Source organism: Xyrauchen texanus, chromosome 12 (genome assembly GCF_025860055.1).
Source record: "Xyrauchen texanus isolate HMW12.3.18 chromosome 12, RBS_HiC_50CHRs, whole genome shotgun sequence".
NCBI classification, from domain to species: domain Eukaryota; kingdom Metazoa; phylum Chordata; class Actinopteri; order Cypriniformes; family Catostomidae; genus Xyrauchen; species Xyrauchen texanus.
The window spans coordinates 6,256,492-6,272,064 of NC_068287.1; the positions used below are offsets into that span (position 1 = coordinate 6,256,492).

At 40.4% G+C, this 15,573-nt stretch overlaps 1 protein-coding gene across 1 annotated transcript in view; it reads right to left on the reverse strand.

Moving 5' to 3' along the window:
- LOC127653319 (alpha-1,6-mannosylglycoprotein 6-beta-N-acetylglucosaminyltransferase B-like) overlaps nt 1-15,573 on the reverse strand; it is a 200,123-nt gene that overhangs the window by 79,959 nt on the left and 104,591 nt on the right. The window contains exon 8 of the mRNA XM_052139970.1: nt 10,932-11,101. Coding sequence (XP_051995930.1) covers nt 10,932-11,101 — 170 coding nt within the window. The remainder of the gene's footprint in view (nt 1-10,931; nt 11,102-15,573) is intronic.

Genomic DNA, 15,573 nt, shown 5'->3' on the forward strand with positions numbered 1-15,573 from the left:
CAAAGCAACAGGCTATGTCAGACTGCACGTACCCTTCCCTAACGCCACATCAAAATCGTCATAAACTTTTTAGGTTCCCGGCATCCCGGAGGGGAGGAACAAAGCGACGTACCAAGCATGGGAGCAGGCCGCACCAGCCGCACATTTTCTCTCTCTATGTTTCTTGCATAGAGTAAAAGTGGCTGGAGCCATCTTAACGCTATTACATGCATCGGGAAAGTGTTCTTTTCCAACTCCTATTCTTTCAGGGGGAAAAGACCCTGTGGAGACCACCACCTGGCTTGGCTGGGGGGAGGTAAAGAGTGGCGAAAATACGTCACATGGGTTTTCTGGGCACGTGGAAATGCTGTACTTGCGCAGCCCTTTGCGACTTATGTACGCTATCAAGGCGGTGCTGTCTGAGCGAATCAAGACGTGCTTGCCCCAAAGTAGCGGGAGAAATCTAGTGGACTCTCCTGGGGGAAAAGAGTGCACGTGATCACCTCAGTGGAGTGGAAAGGTGCTATGTGCAAGCGGAACAGCCGGTCAGATGTTCCGCATTCCCGAGTTCTACGTGCTCAGACCTGAGAGAACACAGGACGAGACCGACTCAACACTGAAATTGTAAAATCTTGTAAAGGTATTGGGTGTTCCCAGCCTGCTCTGCAAATGTCTGCTAGGGAGGTGCCGTTGACCAGTACCCACGAGGATGCCATACTTCTCGAACTGTGCTCGAACCCGCAAGGGGGCAGGCATGGCCTGGGTGTGACAGGCCAAATCGATAGTGTCAACAACCCAGTGGGAAAGCCTCTGTTTGGAGACAGCGTTCCCTTTCCACTGTCCACCAAAACAGACAAAGAGCTGCTCAGAACATCTAAAGCTCTGTGTAAGGTCCACATAGGTACGCAAAGCACACACCGGACACAGCAACGAAAAGGCTGGGTCTGCCTTTTCTGGCACTGGCAGCGCTTGCAGGTTCACTACCTGGTCCCTGAAGGCGGTCGTAGGAACCTTGGGCGCATAGCCCGGTCGCAGTCTTAGGACGACATGGGTGTCTGCCAGATCGAACTTCAGGCAGATGTTGCTGACAGAGAATGCTTGCAGGTCCTCAAACCTCTTGATGGAAGCGAGTGCAATCAGGAGGGCCGTCTTAAAGGAGAGGGCTTTGAGCTTGACTAATTCTAGTGGCTCAAATGCCCGAAAGGACCATGGAGAGATCCCTTGAGGGGAACAGGCATGGCTTGGGAGGGTTCAGCCTTCGGGCGCCTCTAAGGAACCTGATAATCTTCCGGTGTGCAGGGACTGCCGGAGTGTGGCACTGGGTTGCCGTGAGAACGGCATTTGCAGGCTAGATGTCCCAGGGAATGAGGAAATCACTCTTTTATTGAGAATGTGGGTACTGCAGCCCGAAGTGGGTGCTGCAAAGTAAATAAAGCTAAACAAAGATTCTCCTCCCGGCCCTCCACTGGGGGACTGCTTACCAGCTCCGGAGCAAACATCTCATTCCCTGGGTCGTCCGTCTCAGGAACGTTTGGGAGCCTTCTAGGTCTTCGAGGACATTCGGGAGACGGGGGGCTGAGAGCTGGGCCCAGGTTGAGGCGGAGCTGCTTGGCCTTTGGGAAAAGTAGGGGGCCGCCCTCATTTTTATTTTTGTTATTTGTTTTATTATTTAATTTGTATCTGTTCTGTAATAGTGCATTACTGTATTTAAATGTAAATTTACAGTTCATTGTTGGCTACTTGTTGCATTATTATTACAAGCTGAAACACAATAAAATACAGTTAATTACTTTACAAATTAACCTGTTATGCACTGTGAAATTACAGTAAACAACTGTCATTTTAGTTACATTTCTTACTGTAAATTACTGTGAAAGTAATGCAATTAGCCAGTAATTTCCTGTGAAATTACAGTAACTCTACTATACCATTTACTATGAAATCACAGTAAACAACTGCTCATTTACTGTAAATGTTATTACATTTCTTATTGTAAATTACTGTGAAAGTCACTCAGGGGAAGAGGGTGGAGTCCGTCACCAGTCGAGGGGCGAATACTATTCATTTTGACTCACTGTTTTTGATTAATAGAAATATAAGAAAGAGGAGTGGGTGGACTTTTAACATTGTAGGGTGGTTGTGTACACGGTCTGCTGACTCACATTTATGTACAAACACCATGTAAAAGTGAATTTTGCATAATAGGTCCACTTTAAGAATCTGGTAATCACTTTATTACTTTAGAAGCCCACATCAGAAGCATCACTAAAACTGCTTTCTTCCATCTACCTCACATTGCCCATTCTCAGTTTGAAGGATGCAGAATCACTAGTTCAAGCTTTCATAACATCACGTCTCGACTATGGTAACTGCCTCTTTTCTGTCCTGCCAGCTAGAATTCTCACTAACACCAAGCGTTCTGCACACATTACTCCCATCTTGTTTAGTCTTCACTGGCTCCTGTCTCATGCCGTATTAAGTTTAAAATTCTTCTCCTGACATACAAAGCTCTCACTGATCTGGCACCTCATAATATATGTGATCTGCTGCATCCGTATACACCAGCAAGCACTCTTCGTTCTTCTGATTCCAAATTGTTGTATATCCCCAGATTTCCTCTATCCATTTTTGGTGGGAGATCATTCAGTGTAATTGCACCTAAACTGTGGAACTCTCTACTTCAGAGCCTCTATTTCTGTCTTTAAATTTCAACTTAAAACAAAAAAAATAATTCTCAGTGCATTATCTATCTATTACTGATTGATGTTTTCTTTCCCCCTTTGTAATTGAGATTATAACGTCTGTTGAAATGTATATTAAATGTACTTTATCCTGTTAAAGAGTGTAAAGTGCCCTTGAGCTTGTGGAAAGGCGCTATATAAATAAAATGTATTATTGTTATTATGCCAACCATAAACATTGCTGGAGACTTAGCTTTGTGCTAAATGTTTGCATTCTCCAGATGAGGTTTTTGTATTTATAGCCTATTTTTCACCAGATGAAGGATCCTTAAATACATTTGCATTCATTCATGTGTTAGTCTTTTGGTCCTCACAAAAAAGTGCATGGTTTTTCAGTATCACTATTTCATGGGCCAATTTATTGACATATCAGATGACTTCATTTTTCTCCTTATTAAAAGACTTTAGAAATTACATTTTATCTAACTTCAAAGCAGCATATTGAAGTCTGTCAGAGATATGGATCAGCTTGGCCCATAACTTAAGCAGATTCATATGAACTGAAGAAAGTCTTCTATTCAAACACAAAAACCGTAACCAAAGCCAATTTTCACATCTTTGATTCAGGCCTGACAGTTACAGAAAATGACAATAACCAAAAGCTGAACTTTGGAAAAGCAAAAACTAGATTATCTTTGAGCTGTAGTGTATTGAAGTCTTACTCAGAGAGAGATTGATTGTATTGTCTGTTATACAAAGAATGACAAATGAGCAAATACGTGTAAATGTAAGTGAATCTGAGTTGCTATTTTAAAAATGGAAGCTTGCTGACTATTTTCTTCAATTTATTCTGCACAGCATTCACTGTATACTGCCTACTACTTAAATTAGCAGACTGTGGACAGTATACAGTATATTCTATATGCTGCAGCAATAGTAAGATCAATATGGTGTGCTTTTCCCAGCATAGCTAGTGTGTGTGCAAGTATGTGCATGTATCTGTATGTTTCTGTGTCAACTGCTTGACAAAGCCAGGCTGATTAGATGCATAAATTCAAACAGCCGTGACCCCAGGGGTATTTTATAACAGCCTTCTCCTCAGTGATAGTAAAGCTGCAGCATCCACAACAAGTATAAATAAAGTGCTTAAAAAACATCATGTAGAGATGCTAAGTAAAACTAGAGCCAATCTAGACACGTTTATTAGGCTCTAATTTACTAAAGGTTTGCATATATAAAAACAGGGTCATAAATGAACCAGGGGTTGAAAAAAATACTGAAAATGTAAAGAAAATAAATAATTCAATCTAAATGGAGACATACCACTTTTTACTTCAAGTAAACATTATTGAATTTATGTATGGAAAGTTTTTCCAAATTAGGACATGGGGACATTAGAAATGTCCCCAAAAGATGGTTTTGTTGGATTTCTCACTTCTTGGAATCAAATTCCAACAACCCTATACAGCGATTACATTAAAAACTGCAGTGATTAGTAAACAGTAAAGAGATATATAATCTAACACTGGACAATTATTTAAAATGTAATTATTGTGCTGTAGTATCTTGTAAATTATTTACAGCTACTTTTGTATTTAGTGTTGATTTGAAAGCCATTGAAAATTATTCAACTGAAATACATTGGCAAGAAAGAGTATCTGAACCCTTTTGAATTTCCTGCATTTATGTATAAATTTGTCTTAAAATCTGGTTTGAAATTAATCTAATTTACAATAATGAACAAAGACAATCTGTTTTTACTAATAACACACACATTATTGAATACTCAATGAGGTAAAAAAATAAATAAAATAACCCTAGTGTAACAAAGATTCAGGTAGGCTGGGATCCATAAGCAGTGTTTTATTGAAACTCACAGATATATGCAAGCAATGGTCAAGCAATGGGGGATCAGGGCAAACGTAGGCAGAGCAGGAGCGTTGTGAGGGAAGCAGGATGTCAGGGCAGGCAGCAAGGGCAATCATGAAGAGACAGGCAAGGTTCAGGTAGGCAGGAAGTAATCAATCGTAGACAACAGGGAAAGCAAGGTCGGTAGGCAGATAATCAAACAGGAATGGTAGTAGAACACTCAGTAGTGTAGCCGGAACAAACAAGACTTCGCAGTGAGTGTGTCACTGCGTGAAGCTTAAATAGAGGGAGCTGGGATAGGAATCAGCTGTGAATTAAATCAAGCCCGGTATGTGGGTGCATGGGTGATTAGTACTCAGGTGAGTCGGATCTCCGGTGGCCGACCGCGGAGGTGCTCTCAAAAGCGTTTGTGACAGAACGACAGGGTTCCTCGTGGAATGAGCGAGTCGGAGCTGCCGGCGCGAACCAACGGGTTGACCGCCTGGAGCGGATGAGGTTGTCAAGGTGTATGACGAGAGTGATGAATTGATCAAGAGACATACCTTCGTTGCGGCAGGCCAGTTCAGACTGAAGCTCGGCACTCAGCCCTTGTCGAAAGTGGAGCTTGAGGGGGCTTTCCGGCCAGCCGGTCTGCGTAATGAGAGTGCGGAAGGAAAGCGCGTAGTCCGCTGCCGTGCGATTACCTTGACGCAGGGCTATCAGCTGTTCGCCTGGGCTCTTGCCACTCTCGGGGTGATCAAAGACTGTGTTCAGGCTGCCCATGAAGGATTCGTAGGTTGACTGGGCGAAACCCTGGTTGGTCCAGATCACGGTAGCCCAATCGAGAGCTCGGCCCGTGAGCACAGAACATACAAAGAGGATCTTACTCTCATTGGTGGGGTAAAGTGCCGGTTGTTGAGAGAGGAAGACCGTGCACTGCAAGAAGAAGCCTTTGCACTTCGAGGGTGTACCGTCAAACTTCTCGGGATGTGCGAGGCGAGGGCCGGTGATCGGTTGGTAGTGAGGAACGGCGTCGGCCGCTGGGCTGGCTGGAGGCCCGGTGGGCGCCGGTGCTGGCTGGCTGAGAGCTTGTACAGCCCGCATAATTTCATCCACGGCGGTCGTCAGACGGCCGAGTTGATGGTGTTGTGCAGATAGCTGATTCGCTTGGGTGGTGAGCTCTTCAGCCATACGTGATATCACCGCTGGATCGATGTTTGGCGAAGTCTTCTGTAACAAAGACTCAGGTAGGCTGGGATCCATAAGCAGTGTTTTATTGAAACTCACAGATATATGCAAGCAATGGTCAAGCAATGGGCGATCAGGGCAAACGTAGGCAGAGCAGGAGCGTTGTGAGGAAAGCAGGATGTCAGGGCAGGCAGCAAGGGCAATCACGAAGAGACAGGCAAGGTTCAGGTAGGCAGGCAGTAATCAATCGTAGACAACAGGGAAAGCAAGGTCGGTAGGCAGATAATCAAACAGGAATGGTAGTAGAACGCTCAGTAGTGTAGCCGGAACAAACAAGACTTCACAGTGAGTGTGTCACTGCGTGAAGCTTAAATAGAGGGAGCTGGGATAGGAATCAGCTGTGAATTAAATCAAGCCCGGTATGTGGGTGCATGGGTGATTAGTACTCAGGTGAGTCGGATCTCCGGTGGCCGACCGCGGAGGTGCTCTCGAAAGCGTTTGTGACACCTAGAGTGACAGCTAAAGACTTGAATGAATCATTGGAACTGGTTAATATCTCTGTTTATCAGACTACTATATGGAAAACATGAAACAGGCATGGTGTCCATGGGAGGACACCACGAAGGAAGCTGCTGCCTTCCAACAAAAACATTGCTGTACGCCTGAAATTTGCCAAAGACCACCTTGACACTCCACAACACTACTGAGAAAATGTTTTGTGGACTGATGAAACTAAGGTTGTAAAGGTAAAGTGCACCACATACCAACATGAAATCAACATCCCAACGGTGAAGTATGGTGGAGGGAACATCATGATTTGGAGCTGCTTTGCTGCTTCGGGGCTTGGACCACTTGCCATCATCAAGGGAAAAATGAATTCCCAAGTTTATCAAGATATATAGACAGGATAATGTCAACATGGTTGTGTGCCGGCAGAAGCTCAGTAGAAGTTGGGTGACGCATCAGGACAATGACCGTAAACATTGAAGTAAATCCACTACAGAATGACTTTAAAAAAAGAAAATCCACCTTTTGGAGTGGCCCAGTCAGAGCCCAGATCTTAACCCAATAGAGATGCTGTGGAATGACCTCAAGAGAGCCGTTCACACCAGACATCCTAAGAATATGTCTGAGCTGAAGCAGTTCTGTAAGGAAGAATGTTGCAAATTTCCTTCTGAACATTGTGCAGGTCTAATCCGCAGCTACTGGAAATGCTTGGTTGAGTTTATTGCTGCCAAATGAGGATTGACCAATTATTAAATCTAAGGATTCACATACATTTTCTTGCCACTGTATGTGACATAAATGGACAGCATTCTACATGTTTTCATATGGTTAGAAAATAAGTATGCCCCTCAATAAAAAAGTTAATTCCTGACACTGGCTGAAATTATTCATCATGAATTATTGGTGTTTTATAAAAAAATCACCAATCATAACTAAATGTAATACACACATGACACATTCAAACTCTAAATACCCAGTAAACTATAAGTCTATTTGTATCCAACCATTGCAATCTTTTTAACTGGCAGTTCTCTTTCTCAGGTTTAGCTTCTCGCCCCAAGTGTGTGCAGAGAGATTTGTTGGATCTACATGTAAATTAATATTGAACAGTGGGAAATAGTTTGCAGTTGTTTCAATTTTTGCTTTCTTCTCAGTATTATTCATGGTGAGATAATTTAAACATGTGGTTCAAGAGTGTACTTACATTACTGATGTAAAAAAAAAGCACGAAAACAAGTAATTTTTGATCAAATCTAGACAACAGCCATCACTCCAACACCTTATCCTTGAGTAATCATGCTAAATTGATAATTTGGTACTAAAAATCACTTGCATTATATCAAACAGATATAATGAAGCTTAACATTTGTCTTTGTGTTTGTATTTGAGTTGCCACAGTATATAATAGACTGGCATGTCTTAAGGTCAATGTTAGGTCAAAAATGGCATAAAAGAAACAGATTTCTCTAGAAATTCATCAGTCAATCATTATTTTGTGGAATGAAGGCAAGATTTCATACAAAGGTGTACACTACAGTCTTCAAAGATAAAGAACAACTGTCTCTAGTTTGAGAAATAGACGCCTCACATGTCCTCCGCTGACAGCTTCATTGAATTCTACCCGCTCAACACCAGTTTCAAGTACAACAGTAAAGAGAAGACTCAGGGGTGCAGGCCTTATGGGAAGAATTGCAAAGAAAAAAAACACTTTTGAAACAGAAAAACAAAAAGAAAAGGTTAGAGTGTGCAAAGAAACACAGACATTGGACAACAGATAATTGGAAAAGAGTGTTATGGATCTTAACCCCATTGAGCTTTTGTGGGATCAGCTAGACTGTAAGGTGCTTGAAGAGTGCCAGACAAGACAGCCACACCTATGGCAAGTGTTACAGGAAGTGTGGGGTGAAATGTCACCTGAGTATCTGGACAAACTGACAGCTAGAATGTCAAGAATCTACAAAGCTGTCATTGTTGCACATGGAGGATTTTTTTATGAGAATTCTTTGAAGAAGTTTAAGAAGTTCTTGTAATAATAATTTTTCATGTTATTAATGTTCTGACTTTACATTGTGATCAGCTGAATGCCACTTTGGTGAACAAAAGTACAAATTACGATATGGTCCTATATCATTACTACTGTGATTCGGCTGAGTGCCGCAGCTAATCACAGCAGTGCTGATTTAGGGACAAATATCATGATTGCGAGTGTGATTTTGCTTATATACAACAATTCAATGAACATTAGGAAAAACTGGGTACAGTCACAAAAAACTTATTTGTGCATGGAACTACTTTCTTACGTGACAGATCAGAATCTTTTGCTGGTTCAAACCAAATTATACATCCAAGCCTCTCAAAAACATAACTTCATAACTACTAGTATCACAGCTTGGGCTGTTTCTAACATGCTTTTGGAGAAACAAGGATGTGTGTGTGTCTCTCATCCAATCATATTCGAGGACCACAACTAATTCCGGTCCACTAATCAAATTGGACGAGAGACGTTCCACGAGTACTGATGGTCTCACACCATCAGCACTTGGACCCTACTCTGTGTATCACTCCGCTTGTGTTTGTGCTGTTCTAAACTAAAGTGTAATAGCAGTGCAGATGTGTTAAGAGCTATCTATCTCTTTACATTTAATTTTATGACATTACATATTATAGCAAGCAGGTGGCAGCAAAATACAATTTGTGTGTGTAATATGAGCCAGTTAGGTGACGTGAAGTGAGTCAGTGTCACTTAGTGTTACATTCAACAGCACTCCATTAATTATTGTATTACTGCTACACTACTAAAGCTAGGAAATAGCTTTAAATGGCTTTAAACTAACAACTTCAGCATTAAGGCTCATCACAGCTGAGAGACACAACAGACTGATTCATTACACAAACTCAAGGTGCTTACCTCTTACCGGAGTTTCCACATTGTTTACTCCCACTTGGATGGCTATTTTTCCACTGAGAAAATAGGATGAATTTCACTAAAATGACATTATCTTCAGAAAACTGACTAACAGAATACAGCGTCATCAACAGATGATTGCACACACTACATACCTCTCGCTCTCTCTCTCTCTCTCACACACACACACACACACACACACACACATACATTGTTGTTTCTCCAATAACGTGTTAGATACAGCCTAAGCATTGATACTAGTAGTTCTAAAGTGACGTATTTTGAGGGGCTTGGATGCATCATTTGGTTTGAACCAGCAACGCCAGATTCTGATCCGCCACATAATAAAGTAGTTCCATTCACAAATGCATTTTTTATGACTGTACTCAGTTTTTCTTATTTTAATTTTTTTCAAATGTACTTGTTCATTGAACTTTTGTATACAAGCAATATCACACTCTCAATCGTGCTATATTGCCCTAAATCAGCACTGCTGTGATTCCCTACGGCCACAGGACATCTTATCAGAGCGAATAGACAAATAAACAAAGAAAGAAAAGAAATGAAAATACGGATATCTGAAAACATGTCATCTGAGGAGGTAAGTGCCATTTCTTATGCTGTTGTTTTGACTTATTGGAAATATTGATGTTTTGAAATAAATGACGTTACAAAAGTTAGCAACGCTCATTAACATTAGACACAATGATTGCTATTCTGATAAGGTCAAACATTGTAAAGTTTTTAGAACTGCAGGATATTCTGGCCAAATAGACCATGATAGTAACAAATTTATAGATTGTCTTTATACCAATCAGTGGTAAACATAAATTCAAGACTTGGCAAGCCTAGGACTAAAGGATTTATTTATATAAATTATTGCTGTTATAAAGAAAAATGCACACGTGTGCTAGCAAGTGAAAAGTTCTGCACGGATTACTGTATAATTATTGTATTTCACTACACACACAGACGTGTGATTACACAATTATACATAAACCTAATGAATAAAATAAAATGAAAAAAGCCATCTCTGGGTCACTTTTAAATAATTTCAGATCTTTGAGTTGTGATCATCTCTGAAAAGCCAAGCCGATGTTGATTCGGGTAGTATTACGAGTTTTGAATGATCCGTGTTCACATTCATGTGACAACAAACTTTCAGCTTCAGCTACTCCCACACACGCGCTACAGTAGGTGGATCTTATTTTCTCTGTGAGTGATTATGATGTCACAAGCGAATGACGTATGTATGCAATTTCCCACAAACTCCGTCCCGACAGCTCTAAAATATTTATAATATAATATCATTATTATAGGTTTATCAAAGTGTATTTGGGTAAAGTAAAGACATGGTTTGGAAGAAGGATTTTTGTTGTACTCTCTCATTAATAACATTTTGTTATTTTTTAACAAAAAAGTTACATAGTGTAGCTTTACATTTTCTATATCATGTATTATGTACTGTATTATACAAATCATTGAAACAATCAAAAGCTCATATTTTGTGAAAGCTGCGAGTTGACTAACCTTTGACTAACATACAAAAATTTCTTTAAATATGGATTTGTCCAACATATGTGCACATGTTCCTATTTGTGCAATTATTCTTAGTAAAGCAACCACAATACAGCCACGACAAACACACACAATTTTATAGATTTCATAATCAAATTATTACCCGTTATATGGGATCATAGTAAATCAGGGCCTTTAGTTTGCATGTTGGTAAATCCGGAGTGTATATACAGTAGGAGTTGTCCATAGTGCTGAAAGACAACCTTTAGCATTTTTTGTCAGATAAAAGCCACTGGTAGACTCACCCCTGAAGCTCTTTCACTGAGAGGGATATCCGGAGGTTATGTCCCAGCACATGAAGAGTGGAGAGTATGTCTGCCCATTGAACCATCTCTCCAAGCGGCCCTCCCTTCAACACCTTTGGACTGAATACATCACCAGATTCCTCAGTCAGAAAACCCACATGAACCAGAATCTGAAAGGAGGTTGAAAAAGTTTTAAAAAGAGGAAAGACTGAGAGTCCATTAATTAACTATGAACAACAGTGAAATACTATACATAAATAAAGAAGGTCAACGGCAGTGAAATGGAATATCTTGCAGTTTTCCAATGTTTAAATTGTGTGCTCAGTTCTGATTTTACTGTACATTTGACCAAAGCAGTTAAAGGAATATACATTGTGTCCTTCACATACCAATCTACATACGGGTCTTTCAATAGCTAGTTTTGTCCCTGTAGGACTGGGAATATGAACATCATTGCATAAAGCAGTCCTGACAATCCACAAACCTTTCTGTATGACACTAACCACTATATAAAGCATTGTGAGGGAGCCAGTTATTTTCAGCTAACTGTGCTTTTATGCAGAATTCCAATATAAGATATAAAGGTGATCTGGATCATGTACATTTTGCCCAGACAGACAGACAGACAGACAGACAGATAGACAGACAGACAGACAGACAGACAGACAGACAGATAGATAGTGTGTGCTCATTTCACAAGATGCCTCGTATCAGGGTTAGGAAAAAAAAGAGTGGAGTTCCAGCTGATGTGTTAGAACCATGTACAGATGTAACAAGTTTTTCTTTTTGGCATAGACCCTACTTTACAAATACTGCCCAGAACAAACAAACACACAAACACATAGTGAGCTCATATAACATTCATTCAAGACGAGTGTGAAATGTTAAGGACATGTTATCATGGTAACGTTTATTAGATTTTGATGTCCACTCAACTTGTTGCTCTTACAGTAGGCTAATACCCAAACATTATTTAGTTTACATTTTTATCCAAAGCGATATTTTTATCCAAAGCGATATTCTTCATTGCATTTATCAATGTGACATGGAAACACAGAGGGCCTACTACAAAATCATACAATGTTATTAAATATCAAAATTATAAATAAAACACGAAATACTGTGTCAGCATATATTCTGGGCTTGCAATCTCTCACATGTCGTCCATTAGAGGCAACGTTCACAACTCACAGCAGCACTTATTATGTGCTCAGGAACACATTTCGGCTTCAAAGGCATGCGTAGTAAACAGTGAGTGGTGGTTCACAACATTAATTTATTAAAGTTTAAACACATTGGCAGAGTCGTGCCGACTCTTATTCTGCCAGACAGAATTAAGGTCATACAGAAGATGGGGCAGTTTGACCAATTATGGTAAATGGTCTGCACTTATATAGTGCCTTTTTAAGCCTTAACGGTATTCAAAGCATTTTACACTGTGTCTCATTCACTCATTCACACACACATTCATACATCAATGGCAGCAGAGCTGCTATGTAAGGTGCTAGCCTGCCATTGGGAGCAACTTGGGGTTCAGTGTCTTGCCCAAGGACACTTCGGCATGTGGAGTCATGTGGGCCAGGATTCAAACCACCAACCCTGTGATTAATGGCCAACCCACTCTACCAACTGATCCACAGCCTCCCCAATTAGATGAAAGGGGTGTTTTAGTGCCACACACGTGCCAATGAAATATTCAAGCCATAAACTAATTCTTGTTTTATGTAAACTAAATGAAAAAACTAGAAAACGAGCTTTCTTTTCCTTTCTTGTTATTCCTTTCCAAATAGGAAATGAAATGGTCAAAATGTACACAGACCTGGATCCAACCTTTAAAGAGTTGCCAATCTACTGTTCACTGTCATAGTCAAACACACACAAGGCTGAAAGGTTTTTCCTGAGTATCAAATGATAATCTGTAAAATCTTAGAGAAATAAGAGAGATAAAACATGAAGCCATCAACTGAAAACACTTGCTATGAGAAAAACACATTTACAATGTTTTGCATCATCAAGTGAGAACTTCCATTGTTTAGTGACAAAAACAACTTCTCAAATGAACACACGAGCCTCTTTGAACGAGCTTCTCTTTCTTACACACTCATGAACAGACATCAATATTTTAGCTGAAAAAGGACTTTCAGTTCTCACCAAATCTAAACCTGGTTTATATATATTTAATAAGGCGCATTCAAACATAAAGCCTTTTCCAGAAAATTACATACAATTTCCAGTTTAAAGGGTCAGTGTGAACACATCACTTTTGAATATACTGGTCAATTTGGCTCTGGGAACTTTCCTTAATAATACATTTCCTCATTGGTGGTATGTGTGAACAGCACATTTGGTACATTTACCAGTAAAGGCAACCCAATGATTTTCCTGTAATTTAAGATTCAACATTATTGTCATTGTGCAGAGTACAGGTACAGAGCCAATGAAATGCAGTTGTTTTCACATATCCAAACTAAGCTACAGCACCCCTGGTAGACAGGGTCAAGGGCCTTGCTCAAGTATATAGATAGCACTGCCCAACAGTGGTATCTTGACAGTGCTGGGGCTTGAACCCCTAACCTTTCAGTCAGTAATCCAGAGCCTTAACTGCTGAGCCACCACTGGCCCTAATAATTTACCTGGCTGCATGTGTGAATGGGGCTATAGAATCAAGTTACTATGCGCCTATGTCACTATGTTAAATTATTATTAATTAATTGTATTGTCTTTTTCACAACTCAGTAGTAAAATGGCTTTTTATAAGTTCATAAACACTTTCTTTTCACCCTGTTCCTATCTTATAATTGTAACATAAGATACATATCTTAAGATGCAATCTGCTGACATCTAAACACCTTTACTATAGCAAATTACTTTCCATGGAAATTCCAAGGTAGGTCCGATGAAAAGGACCAGCGTAAGAGTCCTGAAGAGCACACAAATGGACATGTGAGCCATTGCATGGTTCCTACATGGTCCCTACTGCAATTGCATTTTTAATCTCACGTTTGCTTTTTATGAAAATATCGAATAGGTTTAGGATTAAGGTTTAGGGTAGTGAGGTTGGTTTTCTTTATTTAAAACTCAATACAGCATTAACCTTTAAAATCTCAACTGTCTTTCATCTCACATTTGCTTTTTATGACACAATCGGTTAGTTTTAAAGTTTAGGGTAGGGAGGTTGGTTTTGGAGCATTCACCTTAAAAGCCTTAAAATTCTGTTTGGGAAAATATATAACTTGCTTTCAGTGCCATACAGTGGACATTTCACATTGAATCTCTCGTGATGCGCGTCATCAACCACGTTATATAATTTTGGAAATATTTTGTCACTGTCATTGTATCCCTTCAGAAGACTTACACTATGATGCACAAGTCGCTTTGACTATTTTATGATACATTAAAGCGAGGAACCGAGACATTCATGAAACACATTATTTTAAGTAAGTAACATAAGTAAGAAAGTCATAAGGGTTAAAATTACACTAGGATATATATATATATATATATATATATATATATATATATATATATATATATATATATATATATATATATATATATATATATTGATCAGCCACAACATTAAATCCACTGACAGGTGAAATGAATGACATTTATTATCTTTATTATGGCACCTGCCAAGGGGTTGGATATACTAGGCAGCAAATGAACAGTCACTTCTTGAATTTCATGTGTTGGAAGCAGAAAAAATGGGCAACTTTGACAAGGGCAAAATTGTGATGGTTAGATGACTGGGTCAGCAGGTCTTGTGGGGTGTTCCCAGTACACAGTGGTTAGTACCTACCAAAAGTGATCCAAGGAAGGGCAACCGGTGAACCGGTGACAGGATCATGGGCGCCCAATGCTCAATGATGCGGGTGGGGAGCAAAAGATAGCTTGTCCGATCCCACAGATTAGTGTACTACTGTAGCAAAAATTGCTGAAAAATGTAATGCTGGCCATGATAGAAAGGTGTCAGAACACACAGGGCATCGCAGCTTGCTGTGTATGGGGCTGCATAGACACAGACCGGTTAGAGAGCCCATGCTGACCCCTGTCCACCACAGAAAGTCCCTACAATGGGCACGTGAGTGTCAGAACTGGACCATGGAGCAACGGAAGAAGGTGGCTTCATCTGATGAATCACATTTTCTTTTAGATCATGTGGACGGACGAGTGTGTGTGCATCATTTACCTGGGGAAGAGATGGCAGCAGGATGCACTATGGGATGAAGGCAGGCCAGCAGTGTGATGCTCTGAGCAATGTTCTGCTGGGAAACCTTGGGTCCTGGCATTCATGTGAATCTCACTTTGACACGTAACACCTAACTAAAGAATGTTGCAGATCACGTACACACTTACATGACAAGGGTATTCCCTGATGTCAGTGGCTTCTATCAGCAGGATAATGTGCCCTTCCACACAGCAAAAATTGCTCAGGGATGGTTTGAGGAACATGACAAAGAGATCAAGGTGTTTACTTGACCTCCAAATTTCCCAGGTCTCAGACCGATTGAGCATCTATGGAATGTGTCTGATCCATGGGGGCCCAACCTCACAACTTATAGGAGTTAAAGGATCTGCGGTAAGACATCTGCTCACCATTCAATGAGCTAAGTGACAGCGATGAGCTGAAGCAATACCT